Below are 15,774 nucleotides of genomic sequence, written 5' to 3' on the forward strand. Positions count from 1 at the left end.
GTGTGGCCCTGCGCCACCGCCACGGTGGCCGCCATCCAGACACGGTTCAAGTAACTCATCTTTCTTTCGATGTTTTTAATGTTTTGCCTCCGAATTCAGAACTCAAGAAACGTCGTAGGAAGTTGCAAGAAATGAGGAAGTAGTTATTTATATAGAAAATAAGGAACCACTTGGGATGTAGTTTTTCCGAGTGGTGGGCCCTTATCTTTAATAAAAGATGTATTTTTTATATCATTCTAATTGAGATAAGTGGTGGTGGTGGTAGGTATTTCATAAGATTTAATACATTCAATCCGTTGTGAAATTAATTTTGAGTTAAAAATTAGTTATATTAAAATTTATTGCCTTGTTATAAAAAAAAATAAAAATTTATTGCCTTCGAAAAATATATTTGATAAAAATTAAACTCAAATTTTCTCTCTTACTCTTCCCATCTACTTAATAGAAATGTTTTTGATAAACATAAAAAAGTAATTCGAAAAAATATGTGTTTTAGATTATTCTAAGAAAGAAATAGACAAAAATAAAATAAAATGAAATTCACACCTTTTTTATTTTATCTTATATTTTTTTAAAAAAATTTGTATCTCTTTATATTTATCTCTTTCTATATAAATTATTTGAGTTTTATAATTGAAATTTTCTTACACACCTTATGAATTTTGTGCTGACATGAATTTTACATATAATTTTTTTAAGATATAAGTCCCGCATATTTTTTGTCTCTACAACACGAGATTTTAATTATCATGTAACTGAAAGTTATAAAACCCAAATTACTTTTCCTAAATAATTCATGTTTTGATTAATAATATGGTGAGATTGCAGAATCGAGGAAACAGGTGTCGTGCTTATCCAAAAGGGAAATTTATGACTCATCCATAGTCCACCGATTGCAACCCAACAACCATTCATGTACTGACATTTTTGTTTCTCTTTTTTGTTGAAGCAAGACATTTTTGTCTCTTTCTTTTATGGCTTTCCACAAATTCTCTCTCATCAATTAATAATGAATTTTAGGTCCCGTTAGGGATTATTATTTTATGTAGGGATAGTCTTGTCCTTTTAGTGCAGGACAATCCTGAAACCTGATCTGAATCTGGTACTGCTTTATCACTTTTTATTTGTTTATTTATTCTTTTGTTTAGTTGGGTGATGTACTTAGTCATCGAGTCACACGTTGAAATGTAGTACCGTGACACGTTGACGTGGTCATGGGATGATGAATGGGCCTGTTGTCCTATGAGCCCTGATCATGGGCTCAGAATGGGCATCACGTGCATGCGCATGACTGAATGGGCACTTTGAGCACCGAATCAATTGCATGCCTTAGAGCACGTTTGGACGGGTTTTTTTTTTCTTCAAAAGCTGATTTTTTTAAGGAAAAAAAGCACTTCTCGAAAAAAATCTGTTTGGATGCTTGCTTTTAAAAAAAGCAGAAGTAATAAAAAAAGCTAAAAACTTACTTTTCTCGGAAACTAAAAATTTTAGCTTTTAAGAAAAGCAGAAGTCAAAAGTCAAATATTTTTTTCAAAAAACATATATTTTTAAGAAAATCTAAATAGCTGTAACTTTTATAAAAAATACTTTTAAAATAAGGAAGTGATAAAAAAGACTTTTTTCAAAAGTCCATACAAACGACCTCTTATTCCGACATTCCTAAACCCTAAAATCAAAACCAGCAGTGTTTGCTTGCTCTTCCTCTTCCTTTAGGTTAAATAATATAAATTATTAAAAAAATCTTCACTCAATAATTTAAGTTTTTGAGTTAGAAGATCACAAGTTTGATTCTTAACGCTCCTACTTTCTAGTGAAACTAAATAAGTACAAGATAAATCAATGCTTCAAACCCAAAGGGCGAGAATAATATAAATTATTAAATAAATCATTATCTAATAATTTAAACTTTTGAATTGAATTGACTCTTTATAATATCTCGAAAATTACTTTTGAAAAACAAAAAAGGCAATAGTAATTAATAAGAACCGTAGCGTACGTGTATGTGATGCTCAGAAGGTATTTTATATGCAATGAAATTTAGGGAGAAGCTTACGTATGTAGGATCTTCCAAATATTCACTGACGAAAGCTTGCTCACAAGTGTTCATATACTAGGATTTCGTATTATTATGCATTTGTCTTCATTTGAAGGAGCCATAAAAAAATTACTAAGATGATGATATGAGATTTTAGTATTTTACAATTTCAATTTGCACCATATCACCCACTTTGGTCCCCATTGTAGATTTATTATATTGGACATGAATTGTCTCTTCCTATTCTTCTTTTAGTTGTATCACCTTTTTCATTTGTTATGAACTTTTATTTTTAAAATTGAAGTTGTTAGGTATACATGAATAATATGCATACCATATTTCTCACACAGAAAAGTCCTTTTGAGTTTGGAGTATGAATTTTAGGTCATGAAGTAACTTTTCCAAAAATTTAAACCACGGAAACACGTAAATAATTTTATAATTTCATATCACATCTAAATTCTAATACACTTTTTCTTGCACGGCATCTCTACTGCTCAATCATCAATGATTGTAACATCAGGATTAACATAATGATTCCCCTTCATAATAGGCACTTAAATATTGCACTTTTAAAAAGGATATATTATATATATGCCCATTTGCTTACTTTTTAAGTGGACCTGCCCCACTTTGTAGATCATGACAAGTTTTGGTTAAATCAGCATTGTAATATCATATTGCAGATGGCGATGGTGGCTGCTTAATAATTATCTTTTGATAAATTTCCCTGTCTACTACTTCTAGCCATTAACCTCTTCACATTTTTTATTTTTAAATTTTATCAAAAAGAAGGATAAGATCTCTGAATTCATTCGGTCTGCAAGCTACCAAGCTTTATATATCGCTTAATAAAAAAGAATTCTTACTATATAAGACCTATTTTTATTAACTTTTTCCAGCAATACCTTTGTTGTTTCGGTGATTAAGACCAAACCTTTTTAAGTAAAAATGCTCATGCTTTTATAACACTTTCTCGACCAGATAAGGCAAAGCATACCTATGTCTGAGATGTTGCCATATTGTAACCAAATCAATGACAGAACGTGTATTACATTAACAACCACTTATCCGCATCCAAAATTTTTGAACATGGGAGAGAAAATACCAACAAGAAAGGATATAAATTTTCATTTTTTGTTGCTTTAAGAAACTGCATAAAACAGCCAAAGCTGTCATGTGACTTGTGTCTAGCATTAAAGCATGAAAAAAGAAGACTATAATAGTAAACTTGAATTTGGTAGTTTACTTCCTTGTAATGAAAATATAATTATATAATCTATCAGAAGTGTTCCTTTAATGCTGCAAATATGATTAGACTGACCAGTAAGATTATTAAATGAGCAGAACCCTGACCATCATGGGAATTGTAAAATTGTTGAAAATGGGGTTCCAAGGTGAATAGGATAACAAAGAGGCTACATCAGTAGGCAATCTGAAGCAAATCCAACCACAGCAATAACTACATGAAAATTAAAATTCAGTTCAACAATTTCATTTAAAACAAACAAGCTATCTACAAGTTACAGGATATGGCGTAAAAATACAATTAAGTACAGCCCATCATAGTATTATTTCACACTCATTTAACATCACAAACATTATTGAAAAAAAGAAGAAGAGGGGGGGCCGGGGGGTTTGTTCATAGTTCATAATATCTCTTCATAACACTTTTCTAGGTCACTCAACCACATTTGAGAGATCAGTGGCCCAGGAATTCAATTTCAGAACATACAGTTGGAGAACACTAAGGGCTTTCCCAAGGGGAAAAATAAAAAGAAAGAAAGGAATACTTTACAGTTTACACTGAATCAACACCTTCAACCTGTTGCTGGGCCAGGTATCTTTCTCTTCTTTCTTTCTACACAAGGGACAAGGGAACATAATATGAAAAAATGGAAGGGCAGAAACCAATATAGAACAAAATGGGGAGAAAAATAGTGTCTTGAAAAAAAGTGTCTAACCCATTCATCTAAAACAAGCCCCTTCCCAGCTACTCGGGGACCTGTCTCCTCTGGGAGTTTCTTTCGTGCTTCTTGTGCAGCCTCAGCCTCAGCCAACTGCCTTTTAAGCTTTTCCAAGGCCTTTAAGAAACAACAGTTTTCAAATTATGACTCCACATAAAATTGTTGAAGTCATATGACACATATGAGATATACAATCTTACAGGACTAGGGCGTTCGGGGTCGAGAAAAATAACCCGCAGAATTTGCTCTACTGCTACTTGATCCTTTTGCTCGTCAAACTGCAGCAAGATCCATTTGACACAACTTTGGTCAGCATCTGAAAGCATTCTGCAACTACATATTGATGAAACCAAACCACTTCATCCCAAATGTTAAAAGTAATATATTTGAAATACAATAGACTTGGTTTATCAATCATTAGATGGATAAACCTAAGAATTGCAAGTCACACTTGCAACAGATGGATTATAAAAAATGATTTTGAAACATATTTTTCATTATTATTTATCTTTATTTGATAATTGCAATGAAAGCAGGTTGTGTACTTAATTTAGTCAAAAGTTGTAAAGCTAGGAATTAGAAGTGTTGCATGAAATATTTAGTTTTCAAAATCTTAAACACTCACCTAAAATAAAATGCAGAGTACAATACACGAGCATACAATTCATACTAAATTCAATTCTAATAATAATTGTGAGAAGAGAATTAGGAAAGGTTCAGGAATATATTTGAGTGTGACACAATACATGTCACAGCCTCACAAAAGTATATATTACAGATGTAGATATAGGAAATAATTAAGCTACCGCTCAAATCTCCAGAAAGAGTTTAGCATTAAAGTAAAAACAGGTCATGGATAAGCATATAGGTACCAAAGCCTCCTGTACTTCCAATAACTGACACTTACATGATAAAATTGAAAATTCCAACTTGTTCCCCTCAAAATCGAAAGAAAGCATGTACAAAAAATAATCTCTAGAACTATTTATAAGCCAAAACTGTCTCAAAGATTTCAACAATAGTCTTGTGGAATGTAATTTTCCCGTTATTTAAATTTTAGGGGTTTATGGAAAAAGCTAAGATCTTGATCAAAAACTTTGGTTAAACTAACTTTTGCCACTAAAAATCTGATTTTATGACATATACACAATCATGAAATCTTCAATTAGTTCAATAGAAAGAAAATTTCAACTTAAGCTTACATAAACAAGCAACCATATAAATGAAAACTATGAAGGATGATGCCAGATGTCATGGAAAGGAGCAAAAATACATTACCAGTTCCGGTACATAGTCCATTTCCCCTTTCACTTTTAGGCTCATGATTTTAAACTTAACCTTGCTTTTTTGATCAATTGGTCTCTCATTGTTCTCTAGTGGCTCCACAAACTTAAATACTGTCAAATACGAGACAATTGTAAGAGGTTTCACCAAATTCCAAGCATTTGACTAGGTTGCTTTAACACAAGTTTAGAAGGACAAATTACCAGTGGCAATTATACTTTCACCAGGTGCAAGAATACCACCTGGAGGACGCATATAACAACTCTTGGGTGCAGTTGTTTGAAACTAAAATAAAACAAAACATCACCTTTAGTAGTAACCTTAAGAGTGGATAAATCAAGGAAGCAACAAAAAAACCATTAGTACATATCTAGTCAGTATAAAAGAACATAAGTGTTCATATCATCCTATAAATATATGCTGGGGAACAAAATAGAAAATGGTTAACATGCTACACTTCCTATCATCTAGTTACTATAGCAAAATTTATCAAGATTTTCAAATTATTTTGATGGAAAACTCCCATGATGAAAACTATTTCAACGTTCAAAAGAAAAGTTTCTCCAGTTTTGTCACATTTGTTGAAGCATTCTGGGTAAGAAACTTTCCTGACCTAATATATCTAATTTCCTTTCTATTTTGTGTAGGTTGAAACACAGCCAAATGTTTCCCAACCGTTTGTCAACACACAATGACAGAGTTAGTCGCCAATTTATCATGTTGACTGTTGAGTAACATGATAATGTTCTGTCAAATATCATCTGTATACAAGAAAAAAATGACAATAAATCAAGACATGAATCACACCTTGAAAGCTACATGAGACTTGCAAGTGTTTTTAATTGCGATTGCACTCTTAACTTGCTTACCAGGTTCATCTTCAAAACAAAGTTAGATTAAATCAGACAGGGGATAAACCTGACATCTACTGGAAACTCAAATCATATTCTAGATTCCATCCATTATAAGAAAACTTACCTTAAATGTAGGATAATAATAAAGCAAGGGAAGAAAACAGAATGCACAAACGTGTAAGTTAATCATGATAATTATGAAACAACTCATTCACAAGGCTTTAGAGGATAGATGATACAATTACAGACCAAGCAAGTAAAACAAAACATTAATTTAACAAGAAATCCAAACAGAAAATGATCCAAGAAAAAATGTCCATGACCAAACAAGTTTCATGAGACACATACAGGGAAAGTGGAGCTTGTTGGGAGGATCAAGACTGAGCCTCCTCCTTGTAGGAAGCAGAGACTTTGCCACAGATGAAACCGTGGCCGAAGACTGATGAGTGGATCTATCAAGAGATTGAAGACTCTGGTTTTGCTGATGGACATTGTGCATATAAGAAGCTGTAGAAGATGAGGATGAAGGAGTGTGTGTTTGCCAAAATGGCATTCTACAAAAACTCCAAACCTTCCCATCAGACCCTGATTTTTCACTCTCCACCTCCATTCTTAGCCGGAATCTCACCGGGAACGGTCACTTCCGGCAACTGGGTCTCAGAATTGCTTGCAAAGTTTTAAGCTTTTTATTCACTAGGTGAAGGACCAGAAGGTAGATTTGGCACTTATAGCAGAAATCCTATATGGGTAGTCACTATTGGTGAAAGCACTCAAACGTAGTAAGCCCGAGAAAACCCCAAGATTGTTGAATGTGACCTTACGTTGTATTTGATTTACAACTTTTTCTTGTTTTGTCCAAAATGGTGGTTGTTACTGGTTAGCACCTTTATGAGTGAGACAATTTGGTAGAAGAGAGGATTGGGGTGTGAATTTTACTGTGATGGAATGAACAACTCGGATCTCAATGCTTCCAATTTTATGTATTTGATTTGTGTGTTTGAGTTCCGGTTGTTTATGGGTTTTGCAGTTGGTTTGATTCTACCATCTCTGTAATCATTTGCTGCTTCTTTTTGAGATTTCACATATAAGATTGGCATCTCACCTTTTCATCCCTCGTAGTAATTTCTGAATTTACAGGGGATATAGAATAAATTTTTATTTGTCTGAAAATCTCGTTTTTTAAAAATATGATTTTTGCATTCAGTTTATGATAATATTCAAAAATTAAAAATTTAAAAAATTCAATTTGTCGGAAATTCCGAAGAATCCTGCATACTAAACGTCCTAAAAGATGGGATTATTGTTTGTTATATTTTATATATTAAAAATGTATGATTTCATTTTTTTTTCTCTTCATTTTATATGACTTTATATAAATTTCATACATTTTATATGTCAGTAAAAAATAAAATTATCTTTTATAATTTTAGAAACGTTAATTCCTTAAATAAATTATCTGAATCTTTGTTTTTGTTGATTATTTTAATTTTATTTGCTAACCATATTCTAGAATAGTTATTACTCAAATTATCATGTAATTGTCTGCTAGGTGATTAAGGTATTGGTGCACATGATTGCCTCCATTTATTTGTTTCGTTTTATCTGTTTTTTTTTTTTCCCTTTCTTTTCTTAGTTTATATAAAAACATAAATCCATGATTTGTGGTAAACAGTAACACCAGAAAAGGTGTAGGATGAGTTGTGATTTCTGCTCTTCCAAGCAAAAAGCAATTTAGATAAGAACAAAAACAAGATCAGCATCAGACAATCAACTTGGCTTCAAATGTAAATATGAAATAAAAAGTCATGGATGGATGCTTTTACCAAATTGACATTTCGTTCCTCCTTTTTATTCCCTCTTTTGTTTGATTCTCCTTGTGCTTGAAAAGAATACAGGAAAGCTTCTTTTAGCTCAAGAGTCTATCCCATAATGCCATGATATGCTATGATAGTGGAACATTACCAGTGGGTGATAATTAGGACTAATTGAATAATACACTTTTTGATTTATTATTTTTCATATTTATATAAGGTTTGTATAAAACATGTTAAAAAATAAGTTATTAGCATTTCTCAACAAAAGAAATTCACTTATCCTCTTTCTTGTGGTCCTCTTGCATAAGGGCATCTTTATCCCTTTTGTTTTCAGTATATTATATCATTATGTATTGGTAATTACTTTAATCAGTAATTTGCTTGGGAATAATCAAACACCCATTGCCCTAAAAGCTTACTTTTCTCTTCTAAATATTTGAATTTGAACTCTGTGTTTGTGCACATAGTTGGAATGAAAGGTTTACGTGAGAAAGATGAGCAATAATATGGCCTGTTTGAATACTGTTTTTAAAAATTATTTTTAATTATAAAAAAATAAAAAAAAATATGTTTGATAATACTTATTTTATAAAAATATTTCTAAAAATTATAAGTACTTTTTAGTTTTTAGAATCAAATTTAAAAAAATATATTTACGTTGTTTCTATTTTGTGTTTTGACTTTTAACTTTCAAATAAAAAAATATTTAAAATACTCATTTCATTAACTATTCTAACCAATGTTATTAGAACCGGACCGGTCATTGACCCGGTCGAGGTACTGGGTCACTGGGTCAATGGTTCAACCGGTGGGTCACCGCATGAACCGGGTATATATATAAATTTATATTTTATACTTAATTATATAATAAATATTTTAAATGGTGTAATTCAAACAATAACCTGATGTAGTCTAGTGGTAATTACTATATTGTCTATCCTCAATGTATGGAGTTCGATTCCTATTAGATGCAATTTTTGAAATAATTCTATTAACTTAACAGTTATATAATAAGTATATTAAATGGTGCATTATATTTAACAGGTAATGATAGCGTAGTGGTTCAAAGGTGCGCTCCTCACATCAAAGGGTTGGGTTCGATTCTCACTTGGTGCAAAAATTGGAATATTTTGTAACTTATTTTAAAAAACCGGTACCGGTTTACACCGGTTCAACCGCGGTTTATGACCGGGTCACCGGGTTGATACCGGGTCGAATGCTTAAACGGTCCAATACTGAAACCGGACCGGTTGATGGGCCGGTTTCCGGGCCAACCGGTCCGACCGGCCGAGCCGGTTTTAATAACACTGATTCTAACAAATAATGAGTCTATTATTCATGTTTTTCGGGATTGTGCAGTTGTCCATGAATTATGGTGCGAATTTATTCCTCTGCTGCACCAGGATGAATTCTTCACGGAAAATCTTCATTCTGGGCTGTGTGATTTTTGGTTTACAGAAAAGCTAGATATCCGTAATTGGTATTCTATTTTTTTTTTGATTTTATTTTTCAGATTTGGTGTTGGAGAAATGAGGTTGCTCATTCTCATTTAATAGCTCCTTCGCCGCCTCATTCTGTTGGTGTCATTAAGCGTACCCTTCTTGATGTATTGGGGTCTTTTTCCTCTTCTATTTCTCATCCAGTGGAGGCTTTGGTTCGTTGGGACTTTTCCTTTCTTTGAGTTTATTAAACTTGACACTGATGGTGCTGTTAAAGGAGTTCGTGTTGTTGCTGCTTGTAGTGGTTTAATTCGTAATTACCAAAGGAATTGGGTTCTTGGATATTCTGCTCGTATTGGTATTTGTAATGCATTTCCAGTTGAGTTATGAGGGTTTGGTATGGTTTTAATATTGTGTGGCACAGAGGTTGGTGTTGTCTAATTCTTGAGAGCGACTCTACTTCGGTGGTCGTTTTGCTCATTAATCATGGTGGTGCAGCTCGTTAGTCTCATTTGTTGCCTCGTATATGGACACTTTTAGATCGTGATTGGCATGTCTTGGTTACACATGCTTTTAGAGAAGCCAACAATTGTGCTGATTGTTTAGCTAATCTCCCTATTCTGAATTCTTCTTGTTCGTGGTTTCTCCTGTTTCGTTAAAATTGTTGCTTTAGGCATATGTTGCTGACGATCGGGATAGTTTTATTTATTTTCTGCTTTTATGCTTTCGTTGGTTTTTGTTTTCTTTATTTTGTATTTTGCTTTTTCAATTTCGTGTATCAAAAAAAAAAAAATAAAGAATAATTTTAATAATAAAAAAAGCATAACACAATCAAACATATCTTAAATTGTTTATTAAGTAAACAAAATAAAAGGGTTTTGTTTTTTGTTTTAGAGGGAATCAGGGTAAATTTTTTATTTTGAATTAAGAAAATTATATAATATTTATAAAAAATAAACAAAATAATTAAATATTTATTTAAAATAAAACATTATCTTTTCTTTTCTTATGGTTGTTCATCAACCGATCAAACCAATTGAAACCGCGGTGGCCGAACCGAAAAATCGATAATCGAAAACCAAAAAATCAAAGAAAAAAACCACAAATTTTAATTGGATTGGATCCTTTTTCGGTTTGGTTGGTGAAAACTGATCCAATCTAAACCGATCCAATATATTAATTTTTCTCTACCTACTTAAGTCTTTCCCCAATTATAGTCCAAAAAATTCTAAATTCAAAACCCATTAACTCATCGGCTAAATCCAAGAAAAAATCTAGTCACACCTCATCAACAAAATTTTGTCTATGTAGAGCTTCATATCTTATTGTCCAAAAAAAAATTAGATTATAATTTACTAAAACTTTACAAAGCCAATACATACAAAAGATATGTTGTTTGCACAATAATCACTAAACAAATTTTAGGCTTTTGAAAAAATCGAAGACCAATATGTTATGAAATATTTCCATATCCTAACCACGTACCCAATGATCTCTTAAAGGATAATTACCCAATTATCCTAACAATATAAAATAGTAAGACTGCTAAGGATAGAGTCTCTATCCCAACAGAAAGGAAGTTGAATCCCAATATAACTGGGAGATCTACACAAGTCCAAGAGGTAACCTTTATAAATAAAAGGTTAAAGACCCCAGGTACACACTTTTGACCTATATACTATTGCTGTCAACACTATGCACACACCCACGTCTTGGTTATAAGCCTATTGATTGTGCACAGTGATTGAAGTATTGGCTATAAGCCAATCTGGATACCTATCTCTAGGGTATCTCTGAGCGCATACCATACGGTATAAAAATACGGTTCTCTAAGACCGAACATTGGCGCCGTTTGTGGAGAACAAAAGGCTTCAAGTTTAATAGCTCGGCCTTGGCCTTGAGCTTCAACTCAGCCAAGTGAAGGGCTTCAAGAGTAAAGCTCGACCTCAGCCTTGAGCTTCAACTCAGCCTTGAGCTTCAACTCAGCCCTGTGAAGGGCTTCATGATTATCAACTCAGCCTAGTGTAGGGCTTCAAGTTTAAAAGCTCGGCATCAGCCTTGAGCTTCAACTCAGCCCAGCTAAGGGCTTCAAATTTATTAGCTCGGCCTCAGCCTTGAGCTCAGCCCAGCAAAGGGCTTCAAGTTTAAAAGCTCGACATCAGCCTTGAGCTTCAACTCAGCCTAGCTAAGGGCTTCAAATTTATTAGCTTGGCCTCGGCCTTGAGCTCAACCTAGCGAAGGGCTTCAAGTTTAAAAGCTCGGCATCAGCCTTAAGCTTCAACTCAGCCCAGCTAAGGGCTTCAAATCTATTAGCTCGGTCTCGGCTTTGAGCTCAGCCCAACAAAGGGCTTCAAATTTATTAGCTCGGCCTCGGCCTTAAGCTAAGTCCAACGAAGGGCTTCAAGTTTAATAGCTTGGCCTCGGCCTTGAGCTCCAATTTAGCCCAGTGAAGGGCTCCAAGATTAAAGCTCAGCCTCAGCCTTGAGCTTCAACTCAGCCCAGTGAAGGGCTTCATGATTATCAACTCAGCCCATCGTAGGGCTTCAAATTTAAAAGCTCAGCATCATCCTTGAGCTTCAACTCAGCCCAACTAAGGGCTTCAAATTTATTAGCTCGGCCTCGGCTTTGAGCTCAGCCCAACAAAGGGCTTCAAGTTTAAAAGCTCGGCATCAGCCTTGAGCTTCAACTTAGCCCAGCTAAGGGCTTCAAAATTATTAGCTCGGCCTCGGCCTTGAGCTCAGCCCAGCAAAGGGCTTCAAGTTTAAAAGCTCGACATCAGCCTTGAACTTCAACTCAGCCTAGCTAAGGGCTTCAAATTTATTAGCTCGGCCTCGGTTTTGAGCTCAGCCCAACAAAGGGCTTCAAATTTATTAGCTCGGCCTCAGCCTTGAGCTAAACTCAATGAAGGGCTTCAAGTTTAATAGCTCGGCCTCGGCCTTGAGCTCCAATTCAGCCCAGTGAAGAGCTCCAAGATTAAAGCTCAGCCTCAGTCTTGAGCTTCAACTCAGCCCAGTGAAGGGCTTCATGATTATCAACTCAGCTCAATGTAGGGCTTCGAGTTTATAAGCTCGACATCAGCCTTGATCTTCAACTCAGCCCAGCTAAGGGCTTCAAATTTATTAGCTCGGCCTTGGCTTTGAGGTCAGCCCAACAAAGGGCTTCAAGTTTAAAAGCTCGGCATCAGTCTTGAACTTCAACTCAGCCCAACTAAGGGCTTCAAATTTATTAGCTCAGCCTCGGCTTTCAGCTCTGCCCAACAAAGGGCTTCAAGTTTAAAAGCTCGACATCAGCCTTGAGCTTCAACTCAGCCCAGCTAAGGGCTTCAAATTTATTAGCTCAGCCTCGGCCTCGCCCCCGCCCTTGAGCTCAGCCCAACGAAGTGCTTCAAGTTTAATAGCTCTGTCTCGACCAAAAAGTCTAGTCCAACAGTAAAGCCACTGAACGTTAAGCCGGGTTAAAATCAGAAAGGCAAAGATACCGCCTTCAAAAGTGTAGACAAGGCAAAAGCCAAGTCAATTTAAAGAAAGCCACGATATGTGAAGCTGGGCTCAAAATGAAGAAGGCAGAAAACTGCCCTAGTAACTTAAGACTACAACAGCAAAGCCAAGTCGTTAATGTTTTGGCCACAAAGGCCTAACAGGCTGGCCTCAAATTAAAAATCCATCGCGAATGAAACGAGGCTCAAAATAAAAGCCACGGTATACGTATTCAGGCTTAAAATCGAGGAGGTGAACTCCTCTTTCAAGAATCCAAGACTATGGCAAAAGAAGCCAAGTCCGTCAAAAACAAGAGAAGTCATGGTATTCGAAGCCGGACTAATCATTCAAGAAGGCACATGCACGAAAGACCTTCCCAAAATTAAGATATAGGCAGCAAGTCGAATCCAAAAGGGGGAAGTCGTATTACGAAAATCCGTGCTCCCAAAGTACAATACACCTTTGCAAAAGCTCAAATCCATGCTAATAGAGATCTCAGTATGCGAAACCGAGCCAAATCTGGAACCAGTACACTTAAAGCCAGGAAGTGCAAAGTCGGGTTAATTATTAAGGAGGCATGAAATGTCGTCCTAAAACTTAGGCGAACGCCTATATAAATGATTAATAATAAGCCTAGTCAAAACTAAAGAGCCTCGACAAGAGAAGCCGAGCTCAAAGTAAAAAAAAAGGCAAATGTAAGAACCTGCACCGTTAATTAAGGGATTTAATTAATTAATTATGTGAAATTAGGAAATAATTCCATAATTGACCCTAATAATTATTATGAGGCTTTAATAATTATAATTAGTGAGTAAGAATGCTGAAAGTCGCTTTTCGGAAGAAAAGTGCAGAACCGGCTCTGCTAGTCGGTATAAATGCGTACCGAAAAAGTATCCCGAAAAATTATAATAAGTGCATGATAATTACTAGAATAATATATAGGACTTGTAAAACGAGTTTCAAGTCCAAATAATGAGAACTGGTGCCAGAATATGATACTGGCTATGAAAAGCGCGTACCGGAAAGGTGCTCAGAAATACATAAGAAAATATGATAAATCTTGTAAAATTGAGTAGTTTAAGAATCCAAAGTTTGGGATTAAAATGCTAAGCGTAGCAATTAAAGTTAATACTGTGTGATTTCATTTAAGTGGACTATATATATGGCTTTTAGGCACAAAACCCTAGGCCATACACTTTTGTACGTGGATGCCTTGAGGGTGGCTGATCAGCTTGTGCATTTCTCCTTGCCTCTTCACCATTTTGAGGGTTTGTGACCTTTTTCCTTCACTTCTTCTCCTCTTTGGTTGGGGAAACACTTGGGTGAGTGCCTTGGGAGGTTGAGGTTCAGCTCTTGCTGAGTAGAGGGTGCTGTTTGGGGAGAGTTTGAGGGCTGACTTTGTTTGTTTGGGTTGGTGGAGCCATAGTCATGGCATTTGGAGGTCCAAGTGATGGCCTTTGGTAATAAAGAACCAACCTTGGAGGTGTCTTTTTCGTGCTCTGTGTATAGCCAATTTTTGGGAGCCTCTAGTGAGCTCCAAGAGCACTTCTTTTCTGTGTGAAGCTTGGGTGAGTGGTTCAACACTTTAACTTGAGTTCTTTTGCTTAAAAATGGAACCTTGAAGCATGTAAAGGCTTAAAGATGATAACTTAACGTTGGGGTTGGTCAAACACACCTAGAAATGCGTGTTTAACTGTTTATAATCGGTAAAAACCTAACCTTGGAAGGATATCTTCATGAAATGCAATTTCTGCATTCTGTTGTGAAATATCCGGATATCTGCTCGTGAAATACCCGGATATTGGATATCCGGATATAGTGATTTGGATATCCGGACATAGGATATCCGGATATGGGAATCTGTATATCCGAATATTGCATATCCGGATATGGACAGTGAGATATCCGGATATGTCCCCGTGGAATATCTGGATATTCTGGGATTTCGCAGAACAGTAGCTGTGCTGTGTGTACAGTAGGCTATTGGGGGTTTGTGGACCCTAGATTGATGAAGTTGAACTTCTGTTTTAATTGAACTAAGTCTGAATCATGTGATTAAGGGCTTATGGCTTGTGAGAAGCCTTAAGACATAATTCGTAATATGAAAACGTAGTCTTTATGTTTACGCTTTTGAGCTATGAATGTTGATATACTTGCTGGTCCTAAGTCAGATTGTGATCTGCTGTGTGTTGGACTTTGAACTTGTGGCTTTGGATAGCTAGCTTAGAGGTAAGCTTTCGTGTCCTCGGTTTAGCCATTGTTGGTTCCACCATGTCCCATGGGGGTATGGTTATATGCATGATGTTGTCTTCATGTACTATTTGTTTGAAATGCTATGGAGCTGTTAAGTGCAATTGCTGTATGATATTTATGTGGTGTTTGCCTTAAAGGGAAACCATGGGGTGGCCCTTTGGGGGTGGGTACAACATAGGCTGATACAACATGGGCTGGTACTGTGTAGGTAATAGACATATTCCTGCATTTCTCTGATCAGTAGAATAGTTATAACCCACATGACATGATTATCTGCTGCATTGCACTATTTTGGAAATTATATTGTTAAACTGCTTTTGAACTTATATTGCACATGTAAGTGAGCTTGGGGTAGAAGATCCTTGAGAACCCCTTGTCTTACTGAGATTTCTGTTAGAGATCTCACCCCACGTTTGGGGCGCTTATTTCAGGTTCAGGTAATGTCGAGACCTCAGGCGGCAAGAGGCCGGAGCTGAGTTAGATATTGCTGTTATATTATCCTGACTTGTTGGATGCTGGTTATGCATGCTGCTTTATGCTTTTAGCTTCAGTTTATGATTGTATATCATCTTGTTGAGACGCTGTTGATTTGGTGAGCATGGAGATTGTCCATGACACATAGTCTTGTTTATGTCTTGTTTTATTTGGAGTT

At 35.5% G+C, this 15,774-nt stretch overlaps 1 protein-coding gene across 1 annotated transcript; it reads right to left on the reverse strand.

Moving 5' to 3' along the window:
* Window positions 1-3,523: 3,523 nt before the first annotated feature.
* LOC133292325 (vesicle-associated protein 4-2-like) lies at window positions 3,524-7,114 on the reverse strand. The gene is made up of 7 exons (XM_061490726.1): window positions 6,489-7,114; window positions 6,094-6,164; window positions 5,490-5,571; window positions 5,281-5,399; window positions 4,203-4,280; window positions 4,000-4,119; window positions 3,524-3,896 (listed from the first exon to the last, which is right to left on the reverse strand). The coding sequence occupies exons 1-7, from the start codon at window positions 6,748-6,750 to the stop codon at window positions 3,837-3,839; spliced, it is 792 nt and encodes a 263-aa protein (XP_061346710.1). The 5' UTR covers window positions 6,751-7,114; the 3' UTR covers window positions 3,524-3,836.
* Window positions 7,115-15,774: the final 8,660 nt, after the last annotated feature.

The sequence above is a fragment of the Gastrolobium bilobum genome, unplaced genomic scaffold (assembly GCF_033153095.1).
Source record: "Gastrolobium bilobum isolate Gb01-03AN ecotype WA unplaced genomic scaffold, APGP_CSIRO_Gbil_v1 utg2134, whole genome shotgun sequence".
NCBI classification, from domain to species: Eukaryota; Viridiplantae; Streptophyta; class Magnoliopsida; order Fabales; family Fabaceae; genus Gastrolobium; species Gastrolobium bilobum.

What these genes read in the sequence shown, in the direction of transcription:
- LOC133292325 (XM_061490726.1), bottom strand. Translation starts at nt 6,750, where the DNA reads ATGGAGGTGGAGAGTGAAAAATCAGGGTCTGATGGGAAGGTTTGGAGT. An exon ending in TGAAAGTATAATTGCCACTG is followed by an intron (nt 5,400 to 5,489) that starts GTAATTTGTCCT and finishes CGTATTTGACAG; the next exon opens with TATTTAAGTTTGTGGAGCCA. An exon ending in GGCTTGTTTTAGATGAATGG is followed by an intron (nt 3,897 to 3,999) that starts GTTAGACACTTT and finishes TCCCTTGTGTAG; the next exon opens with AAAGAAAGAAGAGAAAGATA.